The sequence below is a fragment of the Stigmatopora argus genome, chromosome 3 (assembly GCF_051989625.1).
Source record: "Stigmatopora argus isolate UIUO_Sarg chromosome 3, RoL_Sarg_1.0, whole genome shotgun sequence".
Taxonomy (NCBI): domain Eukaryota; kingdom Metazoa; phylum Chordata; class Actinopteri; order Syngnathiformes; family Syngnathidae; genus Stigmatopora; species Stigmatopora argus.
Genome location: NC_135389.1, coordinates 22,136,376 through 22,163,965, shown reverse-complemented (window position 1 = coordinate 22,163,965; position 27,590 = coordinate 22,136,376). Strand labels below are relative to the sequence as shown.

The 27,590-nt window shown below is 36.7% G+C and overlaps 2 protein-coding genes across 5 annotated transcripts in view; one reads left to right on the top strand and one right to left on the bottom strand.

Annotated features, from left to right (window-relative positions):
• Nucleotides 1-3,755: 3,755 nt before the first annotated feature.
• appl2 (adaptor protein, phosphotyrosine interaction, PH domain and leucine zipper containing 2) overlaps nt 3,756-27,590 on the top strand; it is a 47,588-nt gene continuing 23,753 nt past the window's right edge. For 2 of the 4 annotated variants that reach the window (XM_077596072.1, XM_077596071.1), the window contains exons 1-16: nt 3,756-3,836; nt 12,391-12,456; nt 14,995-15,164; nt 20,730-20,828; nt 21,304-21,363; nt 21,478-21,549; nt 22,155-22,242; nt 22,749-22,790; nt 22,868-22,926; nt 23,386-23,532; nt 24,164-24,246; nt 24,346-24,498; nt 25,379-25,567; nt 25,653-25,695; nt 25,775-25,831; nt 25,936-26,030. In XM_077596072.1, the coding sequence (XP_077452198.1) occupies nt 15,093-15,164; nt 20,730-20,828; nt 21,304-21,363; nt 21,478-21,549; nt 22,155-22,242; nt 22,749-22,790; nt 22,868-22,926; nt 23,386-23,532; nt 24,164-24,246; nt 24,346-24,498; nt 25,379-25,567; nt 25,653-25,695; nt 25,775-25,831; nt 25,936-26,030 (1,259 nt within the window). In that variant the 5' untranslated portion in view covers nt 3,756-3,836; nt 12,391-12,456; nt 14,995-15,092. Of the gene's footprint in view, nt 3,837-12,390; nt 12,457-13,651; nt 13,773-14,994; nt 15,165-18,975; nt 19,118-20,729; nt 20,829-21,303; nt 21,364-21,477; nt 21,550-22,154; nt 22,243-22,748; nt 22,791-22,867; nt 22,927-23,385; nt 23,533-24,163; nt 24,247-24,345; nt 24,499-25,378; nt 25,568-25,652; nt 25,696-25,774; nt 25,832-25,935; nt 26,031-27,590 lie in introns of those variants that run through there. The other 2 variants (XM_077596070.1, XM_077596074.1) reach the window with 2 other exon arrangements.
• c25h12orf75 (chromosome 25 C12orf75 homolog) lies at nt 5,184-16,777 on the bottom strand. The gene is made up of 6 exons (XM_077596075.1): nt 16,575-16,777; nt 11,755-11,779; nt 10,134-10,169; nt 9,289-9,368; nt 8,168-8,201; nt 5,184-6,953 (listed from the first exon to the last, which is right to left on the bottom strand). Exons 1-5 carry the CDS (start codon nt 16,615-16,617, stop codon nt 8,197-8,199), a joined length of 189 nt encoding a protein of 62 aa, XP_077452201.1. The 5' UTR covers nt 16,618-16,777; the 3' UTR covers nt 5,184-6,953; nt 8,168-8,196.

Below are 27,590 nucleotides of genomic sequence, written 5' to 3'. Positions count from 1 at the left end.
TTTGCAAGTTTAGGGATTATTAGAATTATTTTCTTTCCTACGTTTTATATACAAGATCATACTTTAGTATTTTTATTCAGTCCATATCATTTCATATATAGGTCAAACTGGAGTTCTAAATTGCATTTTTGAGTGGTCCTTTTTTTTAAAACCAGAAACCAAGAGCAAACGTACATTAAAGTAACAATTATACTTCTTGGCCCGAATATAAGACGATGTTTTTTTGCATTGAAATAAGACTGAAAAAGCGTCGTCTTAAAATCGGGGTCTTGACATTGTACCCATTCACATCGTTTGATGGCGCAAGATATCTTTAAAGCAATTAAAACTTTGATGGTTAATGCACAATTTTGTTGTTTTATCACAGTAGATTGGCTCGTTTACATTTGAAAAATAACAGAAGCCATTCATTAAATAAATGTGATTTCATTTTACATATTTCAATGTTCAGATATTAAGATGTGCTAGACCAGGGGTGTCAGACTCGGGTTGGTTCGCGGGCCGCTTTAACGTCAACTTGATTTCACATGGGATGGACCATTTTAGATATAATATTTAGAATTTTTTTTATAAATGGATTAAAAGAATTAGATTAAATGCCCTGAATATTCAGTTTTTTATAGATCTAAAACCATGTTTATTTTAGCCTTTTTTCTATCTTTTTAGATTTTACAAAATGATTTTTGGACTAAAAACCCAGAAAAAATGGATTAAAAAATTACAATTATTGATTTAAAAGGGAAAATCAGGAAATTTAATGTACATCTATACTCTTCATTTTAATATGATCCTATAACAGAAAGTCAGCACTCATGATTTACTTTATGATTTACCCACAAAATGATGCGGTGGGCCAGATTTGCCCCCCGGGCCGCCACTTTGACACCTGTGTGCTAGACAGTATTTGGATAATTTGAGGCAGAACAACATGCTTTTTTTCCCTACAAAGTATTGTTATAACCAATCTTTTTACAAACTTGAGTCTTAAAAAAGAGAGGGTCATCTTATATTCGGGCCAATACAGTAGTTAAAATGGATGAACCAAACAACCAAACAGTTTTTCAGAGAACTATGCAAAACTAAAAAAAACAACATGGACAAAACAATAGATTGAAATTAATTATGGAAAAATAATAATTCATGCATGAAAGAGTTAAACACAATCTTATTCACCAGTCGATATGCTCGGCACTGGCCATTTCCAACCCAGCTTTTCCCAGGACGCCTCGTTAAGGTGGCTGGCGCAGCCCACGGGGATTCCCATAATGCCGTGCGGGCTCGTCGTAGATTTCAGATTCCCGCTGCGCGCTGACAAAGTAGACCTTTTACCGCCTAGCCACCGTTTTCCGCAGCACTTTCTGCGGTCGACGCCGGCGCCCACGCCACCGTCGATGACCTCCCCCTCAGCGCGGGGGTTGTGATTGACGGCAGCCGCGCCGAGACTTCCGACAAACGTTCTGCGGCGGTCGTTCTTGCTCCATTTTGTCTCCGGAGGAGGAGACATTTACGAAAGCCTTGGCGAATAACCACTACCGAACACCAAATGCCAAATATCATACGTGAACTTTCGTATCTGAACCTCGTTGCCAATCATTTTGTGATCACAACACTAACTAGAATAGTGCTGTTGGAGTTTGAGTTTGATTCATTTCATAAAGGGACAGCACATATTAATGAACAAATATATGTAAGATTGTAGCTGTGGGCTAATTTCAATCTTTAGTCCCCTGTGTAGGTTGAATATAAACGATGACATACTAGACACACAAGTAGCACAGTTTTAGACAGTGTTGTGATGGCTATTTTGTTCATCCAACAGCCAGGCTTTAAGATGATTGGCCAAGAGGTTCAGAGACGGAAGTTCAGGAATGTTAATGCTAATTGAGTTCCAGGTATGAAGGGAGAAGGCTAATTTAGCACTCTTTTTAAAGGGAACTACACAGTCACCTCTAGAGCACATGTGTCAAAGTGGCGGCCCGGGGGCCAAATCTGGCCCACCACATCATTTTGTGTGGCCTGGGAAAGTAAATCATGAGTGCCGACTTTTTGTTTTAGGATCACATTCAAATGAAGAGTATAAATGTATATTAAATTTCCAGATTTTCTCCCTTTTAAATCAATAATTGTAATTTTTAATAAATTTTTTCTGTGTTTTTAGTTCAAAAATCATTTTGTAAAATCTAAAAATATATATAAAAAAGCTAAAATATACGCTGTTTTATATCTATAAAAAACTGAATATTCAGGGATTTTAATCCAGTTCTTTTAATCCATTTATAAAAAAATAAAATCTAAATATTATATCTAAAATGGTCTGGCCCACGTGAAATCAAGTTGACGTTAAAGCGGCCCGCGAACCAACCCGAGTCTGACACCCCTGCTTTAGAGCCATCTTTTGTTGATCTGCTGGGATTGTGTACAGCACGTGTCAAAGTGGCTGCCCGGGGGCCAAATCTGGCCCGCCGCATCATTTTGTGTGGCCCGGGAAAGTAAATCATGAGTGCCGACTTTCTGTTTTCGGATCAAATTCAAATGAAGAGTATAGATGTATATTAAATTTCCTGATTTTCCTCCTTTTAAATCAAATATTGTAATTTTTTAATCAATTTTTGTGTTTTTAGTTCAAAAATCATTTTGTAAAATCTAAAAATATATTTAAAAAAAGCTAAAATAAACATTGTTTTAGATCTATAAAAAAAACTGAATAGTCAGGGCTTTTAATCCAGTTCTTTTAATCCATTTATAATAAAAAAAAATCTAAGTATTATATCTAAAATGCCCACATGAAATCAAGTTGACGTTAAAGCGGCCCGCAAACCCGAGTCTGACACCCTTGCCCTAGAGCACGCGTCAAAGTGGCGGCCCGGGGGCCAAATCTGGCCTGCCGCATCATTATAGTATGTGAATTTGTGTGTCTTCTCGTTTGTCTGCTGCGTTCTAGTATTTTAACAACAACCCACACAAGTGACTAAAGATGGAAATTAGCCTTCGGCTTTATAACAGGTGTGGCGAACACCCGGCTCTCGAGCCGCATGCGGCTCCCAGGCAAAATGAATGCGCCTCTTGGCTTCTTATCATATTTTGTACATACTCTGGCTCTTTACCTCTGTTTCTCTTATTTTATTCATCAGGGCCCTTTATAAAAACAATAATTAATAATATAAAACATATTTGAGTGTTATGGTGAAGAATGAGGTTGTAAATGTGTGTTTTTGTGTGTTTTTTTTTGGCAGGTCACTGCCTGGTATGTCTTATTGACTCACACTTTAAAATGTTGGCTCTTTGAGTTGAACTTATTCACCATAATCTTACATATCTACATGTATATGTTCATTCATTTAGTATTTTCCCTTAAATAAATCAAACTCAAACTCTGATCCTATTAAAATCTTTCATAAACCGGTGACTGTTATTTAGGAGTCACGCTAATAACCATTATAGTTCATAATTTGCACGTAAATGAGTAGGCCGTGATCCAAATATAATTACAATAATGAGTTCATTTCAAAAAAGATTTCAATTTTTTTTTATTTCTCCAATGGCAGCCTGTCATTGGAGCACGCCAATTTCCCCCCCAAAAAAGACAGCAACGTGTGACACATAACATGTTTGGCGACCACTCCGCTGAATAAATTAGTCATACAATATTCACCGGGGGAGAAAAAAAAAGAAAAAAAAATCCATCAGACTGTGACTCACATGTGCACATCTGTCGTTCCCTCGTGTGCAGGCAGGCAGGCCAATGACGGTGACATTCATGGCAGACGGCAGGAGCCATTTTAAAGGGCAACGTGATGTGATGGACAAAACGTGGGGAGACAGCAAGCCAAAAGCAGGTAACCCACTGAAATGCCACTCGGGCGAGTCACGACCTTGGCTGAGGTTCGATTGGTCGCAAAATGGGACAGAAAATACACTTTTATTTGTTTGATTATTATTTGATTGGAAATGAAGTACTTGAGGACATTTAGCTTAAATTTTAAATACCATCATATTTCCTTGTTTCAAGAAATCGTAATTGTTTTCCTCATTTTTCTTGAATTAAATAACATTTGACAGTGAACAGCCATATTTTTCACATCCCAAGTCCATTCATAAGTAAATCGTCATGACTTCAGCATACAAAATGTACAGGCCGAAAATCAAGAAGGAAATGTTAAATAACCAATGCTGCGAAACAAAAACAAACGAATACTCTAGTTGTATTCATCATTTAATATTTAATATAATTATTTTGTATTTTCAAAAAATCAACAACGGAATTTCACAATTGTGGAAGTGGCTAAAATTCCTCCAAAATTAAACCTGGAATCAACAAGAAAATATGACGTTCACCTCCAAGAAACGAGCATTTGCTACTGCATTTGCTACTGCATTTGTGCGCGCTAACATTTCACGGTAGCTAGCACCAGTGGCGCTTGATTTCCCAGCGACCGGTCAGGCTTTGTCGAGCGTGAAGGGGAAAGAAAGAAAGAAGCGTCGTCCCCCGAGTCTGGAGTGCTTAAAGTCGACCTGATTACAGCGTCGTTCGTCCTCCCTCTCGCTGCGCTGTGCGCCTGGCGGCACACTCAATTAGAGGCGAGCTGTCCACAGTCTGCCTGACCAATTATCTTGACCTTCATACCTTCTAATATCTTTTGCGCTCTACTTTTTAAAAAGGAAAGGGAGGGGATTTTTACATATCATAATACACACAGGATATCATTTTGGATTATTTTTTTTTTTTAAATATTTTTTGACTGCGGTTTGGCCTGTTTAGAAGCACTGATTTAGATTTACAAAATGCTAATGCTATTGTCTATTTCTTCCGATTCTAGTCATTTAATCCCAAATATGTGTTCCATTAATTTCTAAAGGGATTTTGCACTTATTATGATAATAGACACAGTACAATATTTTGGATTTTGTTTTTTAAATATTTTTTGACTGCTTTTTGAGCTGTTTAGAAGCACTGTTTTATGTTTACTAAATGCTAATGCTAATGCTATTATCCATTTCTTCCATATAGTCATTTATTCCCAAATATTAGACACAGTACAACAGTTTGGATTTTGTTTTTTGAATATTTTTGGACTGCAGTTGGGGCTGTTTAGAAGCACTTTACGTTTACAAAATGCTAATGCTAATGCTATAATCCGTTTCTTCCGATTCTAGTCATTTATTCCCAAATATAATAGACACAGTACAACATTTTGGATTTTATTTGTTAAATATTTTTGACTGCAGTTTGGACTGTTAAGAAGCACAGTTTTGCGTTTTTTTTCTTCAAAATGCTAATGCTATTATCAATTTCTTCAAATTCTAGTCGTTTATTCCTAAATATCATAATAGACAGTACAACATTTTGGATTTTATTTTTTAAATATTTTGTGACTGCAGTTTGGGCTGTTTAGAAGCACAGTTTTGCGTTTTTTCAAAATGCTAATGCTAATGCTATTATCAATTTCTTCCGATTCTACTCAATTTTTCCCAAATATCATGATAGACACAGTACAACATTTTGAATTTTAAATATTTTTGACTCCAGTTTGGGCTGTTTAGAAGCACTGTTTTACGTTTACAAAATGCTAATGCTAATGCTATTATCCATTTCTAGTCATTTATTCCCAAATATGTATTCCAGTGATTCCTAATGCTTAGGGAAATTAATTATTCATTCATTTTCCAAACCGCTTATCCTCACAAGGGTTGTGGGGGGTGCTGGAGCCTAGCCCATCTGACTATGGCCACGAGGCGGGGGACACCCTAGACAGCCAATCGAACGGCACGAGAAGACAAAGGACAACCAATCATAGCTAGGGTTTTGCAATTTAGCATACAATTAGCCTAGCATGCATTTTTGGGGCGTGTGGGAGGAAACCGGACTACCCGGAGAAAACCCACGCAAGCCCGGGGAGAACATGCAAACTCCACGCAGCGAGGACCGACCTGGGATCGAACCCAGGACCCCAGAACTGCGAGGCGGATGCGCAACCACAATTAATTTCCGTCTCTCTATGCTAGTGGTGGTCAGTGAAGGTATTACAATCACATGGTCTTCTAATATTTGGCAGTATTTCTTGTCAAAACAGTTGATTTTTTTGCTTTTTTGGTCATAATTTTCCATAAATATACATTCTGAACCGCTTTACATGAGGTATGCTATTTTTTATCCTCACGGTCAGGCATCCAGTGCTCCTAGCTGTGTAAATATGTGCACAAAATACATTATTTACTGTCATTAATAATAATGCTAAGGACAAGAAAGTGGAAAAAAAATAATGACAAACATTATCCCACAATGAAAAAGTAAAAACTGTACAATAGGGCCTGAAAAGTGTCAGGTTTCATATCATTAGCTTTTGCACATCCATATAATGTTAACTCTTTCCGCGCCGTTGATAACGTCCAATCACGTGGCTCTCTTTTTTTCCAATAGTCATCGATGTGTTTATTAATATTTTCTTTGTTTATTGGGTCAAAGGCAAGACAGGTGTACCTAAAATATTGGCCGTGTTTATCTGACCTATTTTTCCCCGTCTCCGCGTTGTGAGTCGCTTGCGCGCAGACCGCTATTTGCGGCGCGCTAACGAGGGAGAAAAAAATGTAATTGGCCGGCGACATTTCATCACCGTGACTGACACGGTAAAATGGCCGTCGCGACGCGGCCTTGAAGTCCCCTTGAGCGACTTGTCAACATCCGAGCCCGTTGTTGGTTTATTTCTGAAGGAGAATTAAAGATGGCGTCCGTTAGTCTTGCCACGCCTCCCGTAAAGAGTCCACGAGGCGAAACGCTTGGCGAAACGTCCGCATCTCGAGTCCGGCGTCGAAAGGGTCGACGTGTCCGTGGGTGAGGTCATGTAGCGGGGTCCGTAGGGGGCGCCTCCGGGGGAACGTGTCTGCCGCCTGTCAAGAGGAGTCACTTCAATTTTGCGTCCGGGATGAGAGATGTCCAATCCGTTTGAATGGGGAGGCTTGGCAGGGGATGAGAGAAAGAAATGGTTTTGTTCCTTTAAAGCACAGGTGTCAAAGTGGCATATATATGCATACATATATACATATATATATACACACATATATATATATATATATATATATATATATATATATATATGCATATATATGTATGTGTGTATATATATGCATATATATGTGTATATGTATATATATGTATATATATGTGTATATATGTATATATGTATATATATATATATATATATGTATATATATATATATGTGTATATATATATGTATATATATATATATGTATATATATATGTATATATATATATATGTGTATATATATATATATATGTATATATGTATATGTATGTGTATGTGTGTGTGTATGTGTATGTGTATATGTATGTGTATATGTGTATGTGTATATGTGTATGTGTATATGTGTATATGTACATGTGTATATGTACATGTGTGTGTGTATGTGTATATGTATGTGTATATGTATATGTATGTGTGTGTGTGTATGTATGTGTGTATGTGTGTATGTATGTGTATATATACATACATTTATATGTAAGAAAATATCTAAGAAAACTTTTGATTTGCAGTTTCATTCGCATATTTACATATATATATATATACATACATACATACATATGTATATATATATACATATGTATATATGTACATATGTATATACATACATATGTATATACATACATATGTATATACATACATTTGTATACATACATATATATGTATATATATGTAAGAAAATATCTAAGAAAACTTTAGATTTGCAGTTTCATTCGCTGAAAATCTAAGCATAGCTTAGGAAGTTTTTTTTAATGCTGTGTAGTATCAAATGTTAAGTATTAAAAACAAATCATTGCAGTTAATAAATATAATGAAAAACACGTTGCCATTCAGTTTGGAAGATATATTATTTAGAGTATAATGTTGCTCTTTTTAATTGTTTTCACTCTTATGTGCCATTTAACAATTGAGGAATTTCAAATCCAGTTTCATTTCCATGTAATCGTTTCAGTAGCACTTAGTTACCACTAAATGTTAGCAATTATTGTTGGAACGTCAAATAAATGTAATTTGGGATTTAGAAACAGCAGATAACTTTTTTTAATATGTTTTTTGTTTTAAATGTAGCCATTCAAAGTACTCTCATAAGACTTTTCGGAGAGATTATTGGTGAAAATGCTTCACATACCTCTCTTGGATTCACTTTTATTGACTCCACTAGTCTGCAAGAAGACAGATGATTAGTCACGGGACAAAAAATTGGCAAATAAAGATGAGTTTTTCACTCTGTGAAAAGAAATAAAAGAGTTTTTTCCTACCGTTGTGCCGCGGGGCCACGAAAACAAATCAGCAGATCATTTGGTCGGAAGAACAAAATATGTTTATTTCATATTATATGTCGTACCAGAAAATCAGTGATTCCACTGATTGGGAGTCAAAAGCGGTTGAATGTTACGATTATTGCCGTGAAAAACTCGATTGTTACAATAGATATGCTCTTGGCCTTTTTTGCTGGTTTGTCCTCATTTACCCCCAAAATGATGAAGCGTTCTATTCATTCACTCTAAATCGAGTTGCGTCATTTCAAAATACACTTTTTTCACTCATCAATGTATGAAAATAGTCAGACCTCTACTTGCGAATGCCTCAAGGTACAACATTTTCAGGAACAAATTCGAGAATTTACATATAAAGTACACCTCTACTTACGAAATTTTCAGGAACGAATTAGAGAATCTATATAAAGTACACCTCTACTTACGAATGCCTCTAGGTACGAAATTTTCAGGAACGAATTAGAGAATTTACATATAAAGTACACCTACTTACGAAATTTTCAGGAGCGAATTAGAGAATTTACATATAAAGTCCACCTCTACTTACGAAATTTTCAGGAGCGAATTATAGAATTTACATGTAAAGTACACCTCTACTTACGAAATTTTCAGGAACGAATTAGAGAATCTACATATAAAGTACACCTCTACTCACAAAATTTTCAGGAAGGAATTAGGGAATTTACATATTGAGTACACCTCTACTTACGAAATTTTCAGTAACGAATTAGAGAATTTACATATAAAGTACACCTACTTACGAATGCCTCCAGGTACAAAATGTTCAGGTTACGGAATTTTTATATGCAGATGATTGACTCGAGATACGAAAAATATCCAAGTTACCACATCCCCCAAAAAGTAAATGCATTTCCTTGTTATTTTATTTTGAAAATAGTCACTTGCCCATAAAGGTTTAAAGGCCGTAAGCACAAATGATGTTGTTTTTAACCCACAATTTTTGTCAATTTACCTGTCCGACTTGGCTTGGACTGACTGGCGGCCACCGTGGTCAAGTCCGAGGGGAGACCCACGTAAACGCCGCCATAATTCCTGAGTGGAAATCAGAGCAGGCCATCATTATGGATAGAAATGAGCAACTATACCACTTGAATGCACTCTTACTTTATTTTCTGGACTATAAATCACACTAAGGGTCTGTGAGCCCCCCAAAAAAAATGAATTAAGCCCCACCCCTTCCTCATAGCTCCTCCCCCTTGGTCAACTGAGTGTTAGCAGGGGTACACAGTAATCCCTCGAATATCGCGACTTCACTTATCGCGAATTCACTACTTTGTGATTTTTTTTCTGCTATTATTTAAAAAAATATATATATATATATATATATATATTTACTTTAGTGCCGAGTCCTATTAGAAATAATTAAAAAATATTTTTCTTCTTCAGTGCTGAGTCCTATTAAAAATAATTAAAAAATAATAAATAATATGTTTTTTTCTTCAGTCCTATTAGAAATAATTACAAAATAATAAATTATATTTTTTTTCTTCAGTGCTGAGTCCTATTAGAAATAATTAAAAAATTATACATTTTTTTTTACTTCAGTGCTGAGTCCTATTCGAAATAATTAAAAAATTATAACAATAATGAAATTTAGGTCATCTGCTAAATATTAGGAATAATGTTATTTTCTTAGCACGCCTTTTTGAGACTTCTTCAAAAAGGGTGGAGCTTAATGTATCAAAGGCTGACCATCGGTCAACTGAGAACCATAATAACAAACATTGTTAATACTCCATCCAGAGTTATTTCAGTATGTGTTAAGAAGTTTTAATTATACCACGAGAAAAAAAATACCTTCTTTTCTCATCGTCTGCCAAGGGATCTTCTGTCCTGATTGAGAGAAGACGCACATGTCAGCTCTAAGCTCCTCCCCCTTCCTCACAAGTGAAATGTACGCCAGCGCTAGCAACAAAAAGCCTCGATGATCCGATTAATCCGCCTCTTATCATTGCGGTGTCTTATTACCCGCTTTATATATTCATTTCTAATCATCAGTTCATTGAAAGACCTTGAAAAACCTTTCTTAATATCACTTTTACTGCTTTTAATGGACTCCTGGGATGTAATATTGACTTTAATCTCATGTTTCAGACGGTGTGTGCGTGCACATGTATGTGTTTGGTGATATTTTTGCTGTGCAACGCGGTCTTAACATGCTGTTGTCAGCTCTCATGAGTCCTTTGCAGGCCTCGGATGTTTATCAGGTCACACACCACACACACACACATCACACACACATCACACACACATCACACACACACACACACGTATGTATTAACTCCAAACAAAAACACACAAACACATTCACAGAATCCAAAAGTTCCCCCGTCCTGTTTTGACAAAGCCTTTTTATTAAAAGCAAAAGGACAGACTTCATCCATTTTCTGAACCGCTTTATTCTCACGTGGGGGTGCCGGAGCCTATGCCAGCTGACGAGAAGGGAGACACCCCGAATTGGTTGCCAGCCAATTGCATGGCACGAGGAAATAAATGACCATTCATGCTCAGACTCATACCTAGGGGCAATTTAGAGTGCTAAATTAGCCTAGCATGCATGTTTTTCGGAATGTGGGAGGAAACCGGAGTACCCGGAGAAAACCCACGCAGGCCCGGGGAGAACATGTAAACTCCACACAGGTTGGACCGACCTGGATTTGATCCCAGGACCCCAGAACTGCGAGGCAGATGCGCTAATCACTCACCCGCCTGGACCGTCCACTATAGAATTTGCTTTACAGTAATCCCTCGATTATCACGACTTCACTTATCGCAAATTCACTACTTTGCGATTTTTTTCTGCTGTTATTATACAAAAGCGGCTAAACAACCAATGAAAATACAAATACAGTAATCCCTCACATATCATGGTTAATGGAGACCAAACATGGCCGCGAAAATTGAAAAAAATTGCGAAGTAGGGTCACACCTATTTAAAAAAACAAAAACAAAAAGTAGCAAGAGTGGCTTCCGATTACGAGTATCAACGTGGATTTTCACATTTTTATGAACTTTAAAAAAAATATAAAGAAATAATAATAAAAATATTATTTTAATTTTTTTTTTAGTATTTTTTTTTTTCAAGTTCATAAAAATGTGAAAATTCGTGCTAAAACTTGTAAAAAATATTTGTATTTATTTTTTTAATAGGGGTGACCCTACTTCCCGATTTTGTTCAATTATTCCGGCCATGTTTGGTCTACATTAACCGCGATATTCGAGGGATTACTGTATTTGTATTTTCATTGGTTGTTTAGGCGCTTTTGTCAAGCGTGCACGTGACGGTGAGCGATTAGCAAAATGACGTGTGCAAGCAGACGGTTTTCCCCGAGGTAAGAGATCTAAAGTGACCCCTTAAAGTTGATTAAATCCCAGCGAGCGGCGAGAAAAAGCAAGACTTAATAATCAATGTACTCACACTTCCCTGGAGGATTCGGCTGGGCCTGAAAGACAAGAAAACACACTTAATCGCGCTCAATTAAAGTTATTGAAGCCCTGCAGTCAAAGGATCCATTTACTTAAAGGGACAGCGTCATTCAGTGAAAGAATCAAATGGTTGTTTCAATTGAAGAAGTCAAACATTTATCATGTGTACTAGTGGAGAACATCGTAAATAAAACCATATATTTCCAGAAAGAAAAATATTTTACCAGTGCCGTACTTTTTCAGCCAATCAAATGCGAGTATCCTCAATTGGTGTTGTGTTGTTTTTCACAATTAAATATGTATGAAGCATTTTTTTTCCATGTACACATATAAAGATCATTTTATACAAGGTAATGTCTGTCCCTTTAAGAACAATGTCAGACATGTTTTTAACTAATTTGGTGATAATAGACGCACGTTTTTAAAATGTTGACGACTTATTATTATTTATTGACCTTTTATCTGTTTGTTTCTTGTTGCTATTTGTGCATTCCCCTACTTATTTATGTTGTTGACTACTTATTTATTGTTCATTTATTATTAGTTAATGTTATTGTTTGTCTGTCTGTTTGTTGTTGTTATGACTACTTATTATTTTAATATACATTATTGTTATATTTGTCTGTAGGGGCGGCCCGGTGGATGAGTGGTTAGCGCGTCGGCCTCACAGTGGGAGACCTGCGTTCAAATCCAGGTGGGTCTACTTGTGTGGAGTTTTCATGGTCTACCCGGGCCTGCGTGGGTTTTCTCCGGGTACTCCGGTTTCCTCCCACATTCCAAAGACAGGCATGCTAGGCTAATTGTATGCTAAATTGGCCCTAGATATGAGTGTGAGTGTCCATGGTTGTTTGTCTCCTCGTGCCCTGTGATTGGCTGGCCCAAAGTCAGCTGGGATAGGCTCCAGCACCCTCCGCGACCCTAGTCAGGATAAAGTAGTTCAGAAAATTAGATGAGATAAGATATTTGTCTGTTTGTCTGTTGTTGTTATGACTACTTATTTGTTTAATATACATTACTTATGTATTTATTAGTTATTGTTATTATTTGTCTGTTTGTTTCTTATGACCACTTATTTGTTTATTATTTATTACTTATTCATTTATCATTTATTTATTAGTTTGTTATTATTTGTTGTCGTTATGACTACTTCGTTGTTTATTATTTATTACTTATTTATTATTTATTGTTTATATTTGTCTGCTTGTTTGTTGTTATGACTACTTATTTGTTTAATATACATTACTTATTTATTTATTAGTTATTTTTATTATTTGTCTGTTTTTATGACTACTTATTTGTTTATTATTTATTGCTTATTCTTCGATTATTTATTAGTTGTTGTCATAATGACTACTTATTTGTTTTATTTATTACTTATTTATTAGTTACTGTCCATATTTGTCCGTTTGTTTGTTGTTATTATGACTACTTATTAGTTTATTTTTATTTATTAGTTATACATTATTTATTTGTCTGGTTGTTGTTAATGTGCACATGGTGGTGTCCCTTTAAATCTCATACTTGTATAATGATTATAAAAGCATTCAATTCCATTCAATTTGAAACATATTGCACAATTCTTAACTCGTAGGCCAGTTTAAATTCAATTCAATTTAATTTATTGGCAAGAAATGTATTCATATTGGCAATTAAATCAAAGAAAAATAAAAGATATACAAGGAGAGATGTCAGGAATGCGTATTTCTTTTTAAATACAAAGTACTTGCGTGGGTGGCGGCCAAAGAGAATTTCCCTTACAGCTGTCAAAAAAAACAGGGGGTCTGCTGACATGACACAGGGGCCCATTCACAGGCCAAACAAAAGCGCATTCATATCTCGGGAATCGCATCTGCGGAAATACGGGCGAGGATTGGCGGTAGAGTGCCTCTGCGGTCACTCCCGTTTACTGAGACTGCGGATGGAAATTGAAAAATTGCTACGTTTGATAAGTTAGTTTAAAAAGCGTGAATGGGTCGGAAATGACCAGGAAATTGACTTTTAACGGCGCTGGTATGTACCGAGAAGGATCGTTTTTCACTTTTTGGCATCCTCTCTCTTATTGTGACAGGTCAGGTGACCCAATTGGTGGGTGGAAATCGGGAAAGGAAGGTGGCTTTTATTGGGGTCTATAGTAAGATGGGCGTTAAAATGTATATTAGAGGTTTTGGATCTGTGCTTTTAGGTTGGAACTTTATTTCATCCCGCAAGACAGACATAAGACACAGAAGACATTGTAGACCTAGCTAAAAAAACTGGAGCCACACACAGGAAGTCCACAAGGTGGACTGAGACAGGTTACCGCACAGTCTCTCAGTAGTCTGGAGGTTTTAAAGATCATCCTTTGGATCACAACAAGGTTTTTGTAAAGATGACTTAAGCAGGAGTAGGGAACCTATGACTCGGGAGCCACATGTGGCTCTTTTGATGGGTGCGTATGGGTCTTGGCTAACCTGTCAGCTAAAATCTGGAAACCGCTAATGTCGGCCCTGACACCATCCCTAGTGCCTTTTTAATCATATTTTATTTTTCATGAGTCTTCTGCATGCATGCTTTCATTGATTGGCACAAGCGTAGCAATGTCGTTAAAAAAATTCTGACTGTTTCTACTTTAAAAGTAGTGAAATGAGTAAAAAATGCTTATGTTTTCATTTTTAAATTGTGAGTGTGGCTCTCAAGGAATAATATTTGAAAATATGAATTGTTTATGGGTCTTCAAATGCTTCTTGCAGATATGACGATAATTTAGCTTTTTCCGCTCTATGGTAGCATTACCTGTTAGTCTATTTTTTTATTTTTACTTAAAAAAAAAAAAACTTTTTTGTTACTGTAGTATTACTTCCACTTCCACTAAAAAAATTATATATAAACCACGTTTCTACAGTAATCCCTCAAATATCACGTCTTCACTACATCGCAGATTTTTTTCTCAGAATTTTTTTTAATGTATTTTTTTAAGTTCATAAAAATGTGAAGTAAAAAAAAATATATATATTTTTTAAAGGTCATAAAAATTTGAAAATCTTGCAGAAAATCATAAGGGGAAGCCCCTCCCCTTTCCTCCACATACTACTAGGAATCAGCACTGAAGTTAAAATATATATATATATATATATATATATATATGTATGTATATATTTTAATAGGGGTGACCTTACTTTGCGGTTTTCGTTTATCAAGACCATGTCTGGTGTACATTAACCGCGATAATTGAGGGATCACTCTATTTTTACAGGGTGGCACGGTGAAGGAGTGATGAGCACGTCGGTCTCGCAGTTCTGAGAGCAAGCGTTCAATCTCTGGTGGCTTCTGACCTTCCTGCGTGGAGTTTGGATGATCTCCCTGTGCCGGTGTGGGTTTTCTCCGGGTACTACGTTGTTCTCCAACATCCCAAAAACATGCACGGTAAGCTGAATAAGCACTCAAATATTTGTCATCTTGTGCCCTGCGATTGGCTGCCCACCAATTAGGGTGTCTTATTGCCTATAGTTGGCTGGCCTAGGCTCCAGCACCCCCGTGATCTCTGTGAGGACAAGCGGAATGGGAAATGAATGAATATTTGTATAGATACACTATAAATCTTATGATGGTCACATGCTTAAGTTATTGGACAAAATGGCAGCATATGGTAAAGCATATTAATTTTTATATTTTTAGTAAAGCATATTTTTTTCTTTTTGTAGGTAAAGCATATTTGTTTTTGTTTTTCTTCTTTTAGGTAAAGCATATTTGTTTTGTTTTTTCTTTTTTTAGGTAAAGCATATTTGGTTTTTTTCTTATTTTTTTAGATAAAGCATATTTGTTTGTTTTTTGTTTTTTAGGTAAAGCATATTTATTTTTATTTTTTTAGTAAAGCATATTTTTTTCTTTTGTAGGAAAGCATATTTGTTTTTGTTTTTCTTCTTTTAGGTAAAGCATATTTGTTAGTTTTTCTTTTTTTCCTTTTTTTAGGTAAAGCATATTTGTTTTTTTTTCTTATTTTTTTAGATAAAGCATATTAGTTTTTTTTCTTTTTTTAGGTAAAGCATATTTGTTTTTTCTTTTTTTTCTTTTTTTAGATGAAGCATATTTTTTTCTTTTTTAGGTAAAGCATATTTCTTCTTTTTTTTTTTTGGTAAAGTTCAGCTCGTCTTTTCTTTGTTGGACATTTATGGAAGCCTTTTTTTCGTATTTGGAACACGCTATTTTCGAAACATAAACAGTTGGTTGACACTTGACCCAAACTACATTTTGCATCAAAGTCATGAACACACACACACACACACAGTACACTGCAGCAGTAGTTATTGTCGCCTTTTAAAAGACATTTTCAAAACCAACCTCCTCCAAAATAGACAACTCGACCTTTCCTCAACAGTTCTCGCCAAGTTTTATATACAACATCGTCTAAAATGCATCAACAAGCTTCCCGTGATGTATGAATTTTGACCCCGAAGCCGACAAGTCCAGCTTTCGAACAGCCAGCCGTTTTTTTTCAAAACAAATATCAGCACCGTATTTATGTGAATGAAACCTCGTCCGAAATCAAGGTAGGCATTCTTAACGCGTCCAGGCAGAAGCAATCAATACGCAATTTAACCAGGTTCCGGATTACGAGAAGTCTGCGTCGCCTTGAAGATTCTTTCCAATTGATTCGTTCATCATCGACTCCTCATTTGGATTCTTTCCAATTGATTCATTCATGTACGACTCCTCATTTGGATTCAAATCATTTTCCATTATTTTGGGGCGCAGACGCAGAAAAGTCTCGGTGTCTCGCATTCCTATGAGGAAAAAAATAAATAAAAAACCAAAAACTAAGGAGAAAAAACTCACCCCCTCCCGTGGTGCTGGCAGCCGAGGAATTGCCACAACCCATGTTTGCATGGACGCGGGTTTTTTCGTCCGAACGTGAGCGTCAGACGCCCGGCGACGAAGACGGGGAGGTGAAGAATGAGGAACGCATCGGGAGGAGAGGGAAGGTCATGGAAGCGTCTCCCACGGTTACGCCGAGACTGAGCCAGGAAGCGCGAGGCGAGGGGCGGAGTCTGTGTGAGTGTGTGTTCGTGTGTATGTGTGTGTGAAGGGGGAGGGTGGGGGCTAAGCGAGAAAGATGCTTTGCCTTAACGTGATTTGCTCGTCTGTTACACCCTGACGTGGTTGCCCTGGTAACCAGGAGTGGGAAGCCTGGTGTGGCAATGACCAATGGGGAGCCCTCGTTTCACGTTTTAAACGGCTCGGCGGTGAGAGGTTAGCGCGTCGGCGTCACGATTACGGGGGCTTGGGTTCGAACCCATGTTGGGTGTCAGACTCGGTCGGGTTGGTTCGCGGGCCGCTTTAACGTCAACTTGATTTCACGTGGGCCGGACCATTTTAGATATATTTAGATTTTTTTGTTCTAAATGGATTAAAAGAACTGGATTAAAAGCCCTGAATATTCTGTTTTATATAGATCTTAAACAATTTTTATTTGAGCTTTTTTATATATTTTTAGATTTTACAAAATGATTTTTGAACTAAAACCCCCCCAAAAAATTGGATTAAAACATTACAATTATTGATTTAAAAGGGGGGGGAATCAGGAAATTTAATATACATCTATACTCTTCATTTGAATTTGATCCTGAAACAGAAAGTTGGCACTCATGATTTACTTTCCCGGGCCACACAAAATGATGCGGCGGGCCAGATTTGGCTGTGTGGAGTTTGGATGTTGTCCCGGCGCTTGCGTGGGTTTTCTTCAGGTGCTCCGGTTTGCTTCCACATTCCTAAAATATGCATGCTACGCTATTTGTATGCTAAATTGCCTAACCTTAGCTATGATTGGTTGTCCATTTTCTACTCGTGCCCTGCGATTGGCTGGTCGTCAAGTTAGATGGGATAGGCTCTGGCACCCCGGTTTGCTTCCACATTCCTAAAATACGCTAGGCTAGCTAGTTGAAGGCTTAAATTGCCAAATCGTAGCTATGATTGGTTGTCCATCTTATTGTGGTAAGCATGTCGGCCTCACAGTTCTGGGGTTTTGGGTTCGAACCTGGGTCGGGGGTCCTGTGTGGAGTTTGGGTGGATTTCCTCTGGGTACTCCAGTTTCTTCCCACATCCCCAAAAATATCCATGCTACGCTAATTGTATGCTAAATTGACTAACCCTAGCTAGGATTGGTGGTCCGTTGTCTCCTCGTGCCCTGCGATAGGCTGGTCGTCAAGTCAGATGGAATAGGCTCCGGCACCCCCGCAAGCATTTGAGCCGTTAGTAAAGAAGACACTCTAGAGACCCAGCTATTATGAAAAAATCTATTATACAGAATAGTTTCCCTTTAACAACTCATTTTCTCTTAGCTCTGAATTCAGATTGCCTCGCATGTCATCGAAAATGTTTTCTTTTCAGTTTATCTGATGTCGAAAATCCTGCCCTGCGTTCAAGTGAATCACTGTTTTTGTTTGTCATGAAATTCTTCCGCCGGAAGTAAGCAAATCATTTTTAATGTCCATTTTTGAGTACCTCCAGTAAATCAAGCCAGTCATCTGATTTAGAAGCAGCACGTAGCCAATTAAAGTGCCAACCTGTCCTTTGGGAAAGGGAGGGAGGAAGGAAGGAAGTGTGTGGTTTTTTTGTGCGTGCGTGTGTGTTTGTTTGTGTGCGTGTGTGTGTCTGTGTGCTTTTTTAATGTATTGTGTTTGTTAGGCTATACTTATTGTTTTTGTTTGTTTTTTATGTATTGTATTTGGTAGCCTATACTTATTTTTTTTATCAAGGTAGCATATAATAAATATTAACTAACTCATAATTTCGCACCATCTTTATGAAAATCATGCAATTAAATCATCAAAAATAAGACAGCTGCTTAAATTCGTCATAGGTTAAGGATTGTAAGCCTCCAGAATAACATTGAACTTATTTATAGTTTTGGTACTCACAGTAAAAAGCTTAATTCTTACTCAAACGTACCTAATTTAAAAAATATATATATATTTTTTTAATGATTAGCAATAGGTTGCAATTCATTATTATGTCTTTAGGGGCCACTGTTTACTACTTTAACGCGAAAGCCCAATGAGAGTTTCGATGTGTCTTCTCTTTCGTTTTGGGAAATACAATTTCAAATTTCTTTTTTAAAATAATTTAAATGATAAATATCGATAAATAAAGTGCACGTTGTCCTCTTTCGCTCCATAATAAATTGAAATAAACAGAACGGACACGCCTACAATGCAAATTCCTAGTCTTCCGGTTCACGCGCGCAAAGAACCCTGGGATATTGAGTGCAACGTGCTTAATAATTCAAACCTTACACCATTTATTTCCTCTCCGCCGCTCACAAAATGCCGGCCGTACATCATAAACTTCTCCTGGAGGAAGCTTTGCAGGACAGTCCCCAGGTAATATTTTATTCTTTTTCTCCGTATTCTGTAAATATACGTCTGAGGATTAATAACAATGATGAACGATGCTAGTTAGCTAACTAGCATGGGCAGCTCCTGTTTTGTAGTCTATCGCCACTTGCCGATAACAGGTCCCTATTTTTTTATGACAACGACAATAATAACATCAATAACCTTATAACCGTATATTTAAAAAAATAATAGGTTTCCTTATGCATTTACATAAGGTGCAGTATGTCATACAACTATCGCCTATTATTATAGATAGCCTGCTAACGCATGTATAACAAATCTAAGGTATGTGTAATAGCCACAACAGTGATATATTACATTTTGTAAATATGATTTTCACCAGGTACGACGTGTGTAAGACTCGCTGGTATTTAGAGTGGATTTTATTATGTCTCATTCAACACTTGACGTCATAAAATGACGAAGCTGTCACTGGTTAATGTTTCTTTTGGGACTAGTAGGTTAAAATGTATCTTGTAATTGTATGGTAGGCCTCACTTGCTGCATTAAATCCAACAATTGTTGTTATGACGACTATGTAATAATTCGTTAATAGAGAGGGTTGCTTGGGTCACTTAATGGATTTTGCTTATAAGTGCAACTCATGCTTGAGGCTCCTTCTTTTACACTTTGCATGTTGTTGGTTAAAACTCGAGGTCAGGTCAATTCTTGGAACTCTTAAGTGTATGTAATGCAAAATAGTTACATATTATGTGAGTAAATGCTAAGCCACTACCCGGTGACTACTCACACATTTTGTTTGATCATTAACAGCACTTGATTGTTGTAAAGTACGGGAAAAATATTGCACGGTACTTGTTAGGGAATTAGGTTATGACCATGTCAAATGTAAAATGTCATCATTTCTTTTTGATCTTTTTGGCAATTTAGTATTAGTCACCGTCCCAGCCAAACTATGGAAAAAGTGCAAATTATAGTCCGGAAAATATGGTACTTGAATAAAAAGTCTTGAGTGCATAGTGCATTCGTAACACCAGCATAAACTGCAATTGGAATAATGGATTGATATCAATAAATCAAGCTGCAGTCATACCTCTATTTACAAAATTAATTGGTTCCAAGACTTTTTTCGTAACTTGAAAATTTTGTAAGTAGGGGTTTACTTTATATGTAAATTCTCTAATTCGTTCCACGGTCCTAACACAACTACCAACTAAACCCTTTAAAATTGGTCAAAATATCCCCATTTTGTATGAAAGATGTGAGGAAACACAAAAAAATGAGAGAAAATGATAAGGAAGTGATTTATTAATGTCTTAAAATAAATAAAGCATGTGAAAATGTGCCCTGCGCCACTGAAATATCTCCCCCTGCAGCCGTTATAGATATAATACCCATGTTTGTCCGCCAGATGATGTCAAGACCCCGTTCTACCAGGGCTGAAAGCAGTCCACTTTGTAGTACATTTTAGGCTTTTACGTGTGCCCTATGTGTGTGTGCGATTGCGAAAATATGTGCCACGTTGCATTTGTAGTTATTAATCGCTTAATAAGGGGAATTCAAAATAAAATATAATGTATACGTAATGGCGTGTCCATCCACTTGTAGTCAAATGTCTTCATATCACCCCCTGCAGACTCGTTCCTTGCTCAGCGTGTTCGAGGAGGATGCGGCCAACCTGACTGACTACACTAACCAGCTGCTGCAGTCCATGCAGCGTGTCTTTGGAGCTCAGGTACCAATAATGGCTCCTCTTACCCACACAGGTACACTAAATCTAATGAAATCCAATCCGGGGACCTGCTAACAAGAATTTCAATGTTCAAGCCTTATTAATATCTTTATAGTTGTAAACACAGATTTTTTGGTGTGTCCAGCTCTTGTAACAGATCTCATAACAGTGTAGGCGAACAAGTTAGACACAAAGAGCCACACCTTACCTCAGTAGCAGCATTAAAAAATCCAATCTGCCCAGTTATTTTTTTTTTTAAATATAATTTGTAAGTAGTTTATTATGGGCCTGATGAATTTGAGTGTGTTTTAAGAGAAACATGAAACGAGGCAAAGAACTATAGTATATACAAAATATGATCAGAAGCTAAGCATTCATTTGGCTGGGAGCCGCTTGTGGCTCGAGAGCCACATGTTCGCTAGCCCTGCTAGTGAGGCTAAAATGCAGTCTTGATATTTATCTTGTGTTCTTTTTAAAGAGCGAGATGGGTTTGGCCACGGAGCAGCTCTCACGGCAACTTCTTGCCTATGAGAAAAAAGTAAGTACTACTTAGAAACATACTGTTATGGACATTAAATCTGGTGGTTAAATTGTGGTGGTGAATATTACTACATTCAACCACATGTTTATTGATTATTTATCTCCATTTCAGAATTTTGCCCTCGGCAAAGGTGATGAAGAAGTAGTGAACACTTTGCAGAATTTTGCAACAACAGTGGAGGAGGTAAGATCCGTGTGTCTTTTCCACAAAGTTCATTAAAATAAACGTTTGCAGCTTATTGACCATAGACGGCAAGGTGAATTTTAAATGGAGCAAAATATTACTTACGTTAATTTAGTTTGTGATTATGCTCATAGTTCAAGGTCATTCCTCTGTTAATTAAAGTTTCCATTATAGCTTATCGAGTGAACTTTAGCACTTAAGCACTGAGGATTAATGGCCGTGGGAAAGAAAGTAGGCTTGGCGATGAAATCATTTTAGCATTTCATTTGAATTATTTTTCATCTCAATGATTATTATGATGACTATGATGATCTGTTATTCAATAGTGTGCCAAGAAACTGAGTTTGTTTATTTGGGGGGAATCACTGAATGAACAGAGAGCATGAAAAAAAATGAAAACTTTATTTACAATATTCTTGTTCAACATCAAACATTTTTTAAACTTAAAAAAAGAATCGAATCGCCTAGACTTATGTGAAAGTTAAGGATAAGAAACCGTATGTAGTGTGGTTATCTTTTGTTAAATTGTAATTCCCATTACAAAATATTTTCTGGGAATATTTTGTGTTCATCAAGTCCTCCATTATGTGTTTTGTCTCATTCAGCTCAACGCGTTGCACTTGGAACTGGCCAATCAGATGGCCGATACCATGGTCTTCCCCTTGATCCAGTTCAGAGAAAAAGACCTGACCGGTAGACGTACACGCTCTAGTCATGCTTATTTCCAGATTTGGAGGACATTTTAAGTCTCGAAATTTGATTCAATCCATGTACAAAATACTCAAACATTACATTTCTCTTGGTCATATTTTTCTAAACTAGGCTTTATTGAATCTCTCACTCCATCCGATTGTAATGTGGAATATGTGCATAATCAAAATTAAAAACTGAAAATTAAAAAATATTATTTTATCCTCATCCTCTTAGCGAGACAAGCTGGCTAAAGCACTAGCTTGTACTAACACCGTTAGCATTCGATTTTCATATTTTCAAATAAAAAATGACCATTGATCTGAAAGGTGAGATCATCAAGCATTTTATATGTTATTACTTAACACTGATGAATATTTGGCTGAAAATCAGAAAGGTTTTATTTATTTATTTTTTGGGGGAGAATTTTGAAATGCCAATCCTGGAAACAAATATCTTGCAAAATATAAACTTGAATGACAGTTTGACTTTCCTCTTATATTTTACAGAGATAAGCACGCTGAAGGAAATTTATGGCATCGCCACTGACGGCAAGTTTACATATCACATCCCCAAAAAAGGACTTTATCATGAATCAATTTTCTACACCTCTCTTTTTCTTATCTAGAGCACGAGGCATCCATGGTCAAGTTCAGCCGCTTACCCAAAAAGAGGGAGAATGAGAAGGTAATTTTCTCCCCCACAATATATTCTCCAACACAGGGTTCGGGAACCTTTTTGACCGAGAGAGCCACAAACAATTCATATTTTTAAATGTCATTCCTTGAGAGCCATACCCAGAAAAATAAACATGTGCATTTTTTTGTCATTTCAACTCTTTTAATGTACAATATTAAATTAGATTAGATAACTTTATTCTAAATTTTACTGCCACGGTAGCAAGAGGGTGAATATACAGACACAGCAAAATACATTGTAGACATAAATAAATAGGTCATAAATAAGTAAATAAATAAGTGTCTTGCTGAAATATATATACATACATATATATACATACATACATACATACACATATATATACATACACATACATATAAATATACATATATATAAATATACAGGATTAGTAGTGCTCTGATTTTGCTAGGCCAATAAATGTAATAAATGTCTCTCCCCTGTGAACAGCTGAAGGCCGATCTGGTCAAAGAGGTGGCGTACACTCGGAGGAAGCAACACCAGGCCTCGCTGCAGTATTACTGCGCACTCAACGCTCTGCAATACCGCAAGAGGGTGGCCATGTTGGAACCTATGCTGGGCTACACGCAGGCACAGGTATGGACCGCCTTATTACAGTAATCCCTTGATTATCGCGGTTAATGTAGACCAGACATAAACGAAAAACCGCAAAGTAGGGTCACCCCTATTTAAAAAAAAAAAAAAAAAATATATATATATATATATATATATATATATATATATATATATATATATATATATATATATATATATATATATATATATATATATAGGGGGATAGGGGAGTGGCTTCCACTTGCAAATTTCAGTGTAGATTTTCACATTTCTTTGAACTTTTAAAAATGATATTATTTTTTGTTTTTTTACTTAGTGCTGAGTTTTAGTCGAAAGTGGAGGATAGGCAAGGGGCTTCCACTTGCAAATTTCAGTGTAGATTTTCACATTTATTTGAACTTACAAAAACATTTAATTAACAAAAAAAATCCCCTGAAAAAAAAGCGTTAATTACAAATCTAACTTTTGGCAGGTTCGCACGCTTTCATTGTTTTATTCAAACCCGTAAGTAAGTGATCACTCGTGACCTCGTATACATTTCAAGATGAGCAGATTAATGCTTTAATGTTATAGTTGAAATTGAATGAATGAACAAAAGAAATAAGAAAATGATGGAGTCCATAATACTCTGAATCATTCTCCCCTCTCTTAGGTGGTTTTCTTCAAGAAAGGCCTGGAGTTGGTGTCCAAGAAGATAGACAACTTCCTCTCGTCCGTCTCCAACATGACGCAAAAGTAAAGACAAAGTTGACTTTGCCATCCTTGCACTTGTTCCTTGTAGTATCCCACTTTAAGAAGCACTAGGTTTGGCTCTGAAATGTGTTTTGTATTCAGCATCCAGGCCCAACTGGACGTGGAGGCCGAGGTCATGCGCGTGTCCCAGAAGGAGCTCCTGTCCATGGACGACTCCATCTACATGCTGGACAAGGAAAACGAGCCCGTCAATCGCACGCTCATTCAGAAGGCGGGCCTCCTCAACATCAGGAAGTAAGAATGCTTTCAGGGGAAAAATTCAAATTCTACCTCATGGAATGCAGTGACCGCTTTGAGGTCGAACGGGAAAGCAATTTCGGCTTTAGCTGATTGGGTGCATGAGGTTGACATTCCTACAAACGAGGGAAGTTGCAAATTTGATTAGCAGTCTTGCTAGCGCGCGTAGGTCAGCCAAGGCTAGTGAAGAAAGGGTTAGTCTCAAATTATTAACAAGTGTACCATCACGTTTCAATGAAAACCTTTCCTGAATCGTGATTGGAAAACCAAAAAAAAGAAACTAGCGTATTTTCTCGCAAATTAGCCGCATCCGCGTCTAAGCCGCACCCTTAAAATTGCCTTAAAATCGCCCCCCGATTCACAATTTTCATCTCCATTTTCATGGTTTTCAATGACCTATATCACATGTGTCAAAGTGGCGGCCCGCGGGCCAAATCTGGCCCACCGCATCATTTTGTGTGGCCCGAGAAAGAACATGATGAGTGGCAACTTTATGTTTTATGATGAAATTCAAATGAAGATTGCAGATTATTTCCTCATTTTAAATCAATAATTGCAAAAATGTGTACTAATTTGAATGTCCAAAAATGATCTATCGATTAACACGATCGAGAAAGCTGTCAATTTATTAATCGATTAATTTTCGCAGCCTAGTTGGAACACATAACGGCCCTTTGGATGTAATCAAAATTACCATGTGGCCCGCGACAAAAAATGAGTTTGACACCCCTAACCTATATTGAATCGGGAAACAACAAGACAATTTAGTCATTTTTTTTTCTTAGCACAAAAATTGGAAATAAGCTAGCGTTAACATTTTACCAGCAAAAACGAGCGGCCAAAAGGTGTCCTGAAATCTAACCGATTGTGTCCCCAGTAAAACAGGCCTGGTGACCACCGCGTGGGACCGCCTGTACTTCTTCACGCAAGGCGGCAACCTCATGTGCCAGCCGCGGGGTGCCGTGGCGGGCGGCATGGTGCTGGATCTGGACAACAGCTCCGTCATGGCTATCGAGTGCGAAGACAGACACTACTGCTTTCAAATCACTTCACCTTCTGGAAAAGCGTGCGCATATCTCCATTTTCTCACCAACCGCCACCTCTCCGTTCATGTTCTGGATTTCCTGCACATTTTTTCTTTGTGTCTTCAGGTCTATGATCCTACAAGCAGAAAGCAAAAAGGAATATGAAGAAGTAAGAAGCTTCCCTTTTTCCTTTACGTACGTAGAACTTTCTGATCTGAAAGCTGATTGGTCTTGCCGTTCCCCCTCAGTGGATCTGCACCGTGAACAACATCTCCAGACAGATTTACCTGACTGACAACCCCGAGGTATTCTAGTCCGTTTCAGGACTATAAGGTCATGTGAGAACGTGTCTATGGCATACCTGTCAACGTATGTATTTTTTGATGATTTCAAATTTTCCTTTCGCCAGGCTGTGGCCATTCGACTAAACCAAACCGCCATCCAGGCGGTCACGCCCGTCACCAGCTTTGAGAAGAGGCAGGAAGGTTCACCTGATCCCGATAGGTCAGTTGGTATTGTGGCTTGCTGTGAATGATCAATTTTTAGTTTCGTTGACGAGGATAGACGACCCATTTGTGAGGGACTAATGATAATGTAGTTCACAATGTGAGATCGAGGACTGCAGAATATCTTTCCCTTAGATGACAGTATGATTGGGAGTGTGGATGGTTGTTTGTCTCTCTGTGTGCCCTATACGTTGTCTTGTTTTAAGATAAAAAGCCTTACTATGAATGGTTGTGTTTTTCCAATAGAAAAAAATCCTTACTATACATGGTCTTTTACGAAGAAAAAAGCCTTACTATATGGTCTTTTTAAAGAAAAAAAACCTTACTATACATGGTCATTTTTTAAGAAAAAAGCCTTACTATACATGGTCTTTTTACCCCAAAAAGCCTTACTATACATGGTCATTTTTTAAGAAAAAAGCTTTACTATACATGGTAATTTTTAATGAAAAAAAGCCTTACTATACTATGTCGTTTTTTACGAAAAAAAGCCTTACTATACTATATCAATTTTTACGGAAAAAAAGCCTTACTATACTATGTTGTTTTTTTTTACGAAAAAAAAGCCTTCCTATACTATGTCGTTTTTACGAAAAACGCTTTACTATACTATGTCGTTTTTTTACCAAAAAAAGCCTTACTATACTGTCGTTTTTTTTTTACAAAAAAAAGCCTTACTATACTATGTCATTTTTTTAATAAAAAAAGCCTTACTATACTATGTCGTTTTTTAAGAAAAAAACCTTACTATACTATGTCGTTTTTTACGAAAAAAAGCCATACTATACTATGTCGTTTTTTACGAAAAAAAGCCTTACTATACTATGTCGTTTTTTTATGAAAAAAGCCTTACTATACTATGTCGTTTTTTAAAGAAAAAAAAGCCTTACTATACTATGTCGTTTTTTTACAAAAAAAGCCTTACTATACTGTCATTTTTTACGAAAAAAAAGCCTTACTATACTATGTCATTTTTTGCGAAAAAAAGCCTTACTATACTATGTCGTTTTTTTTTTTACAAAAAAAGCCTTACTATACTATGTTGTTTTTTACGAAAAACGCTTTACTATACTGTGTCGTTTTTTACAAAAAAAGCCTTACTATACTATATCGGTTTTTTTTCCAAAAAAGCCTTACTATACTATGTCGTTTTTTTACGAGAAAATGCCTTACTATACTATGTCGTTTTTTTTATAAAAAAAGGCTTACTATACTATGTCGTTTTTTACGGAAATAAGCCTTACTATACTATGTCGTTTTTTTACGAAAAAAAAGCCTTACTATACTATGTCGCTTTTTTTTTACTAAAAAAGCCTTATTATACTATGTCGTTTTTAATTTTAAAAAGCCTTACTATACTAAGTCGTTTTTTTACGAAAAAAAGCCTTACTATACTATGTCGTTTTTTATGGGAAAAAAGCCTTACTATACTATGTCGTTTTTTACGAAAAAAGCCTTACTATACTATGTCGTTTTTTTTACAAAAAAAGCCTTACTATACTATGTCGTTTTTTTACGAAAAAAAGCCTTACTATACTATGTCGTTTTTTAAAAAAAA

Bases quoted from the DNA above. Each gene is read 5' to 3' on its own strand.
- c25h12orf75 (XM_077596075.1), bottom strand. From the start codon at position 16,617: ATGGGTTGTGGCAATTCCTCGGCTGCCAGCACCACGGGAGGGG. The intron at 10,170-11,754 runs GTGAGTACATTG...TCTCTCAATCAG, and splicing joins GCCGAATCCTCCAGGGAAGT to GACAGAAGATCCCTTGGCAG. The intron at 9,369-10,133 runs GTATTTTTTTTC...ATTTCCACTCAG, and splicing joins GCAGACGATGAGAAAAGAAG to GAATTATGGCGGCGTTTACG.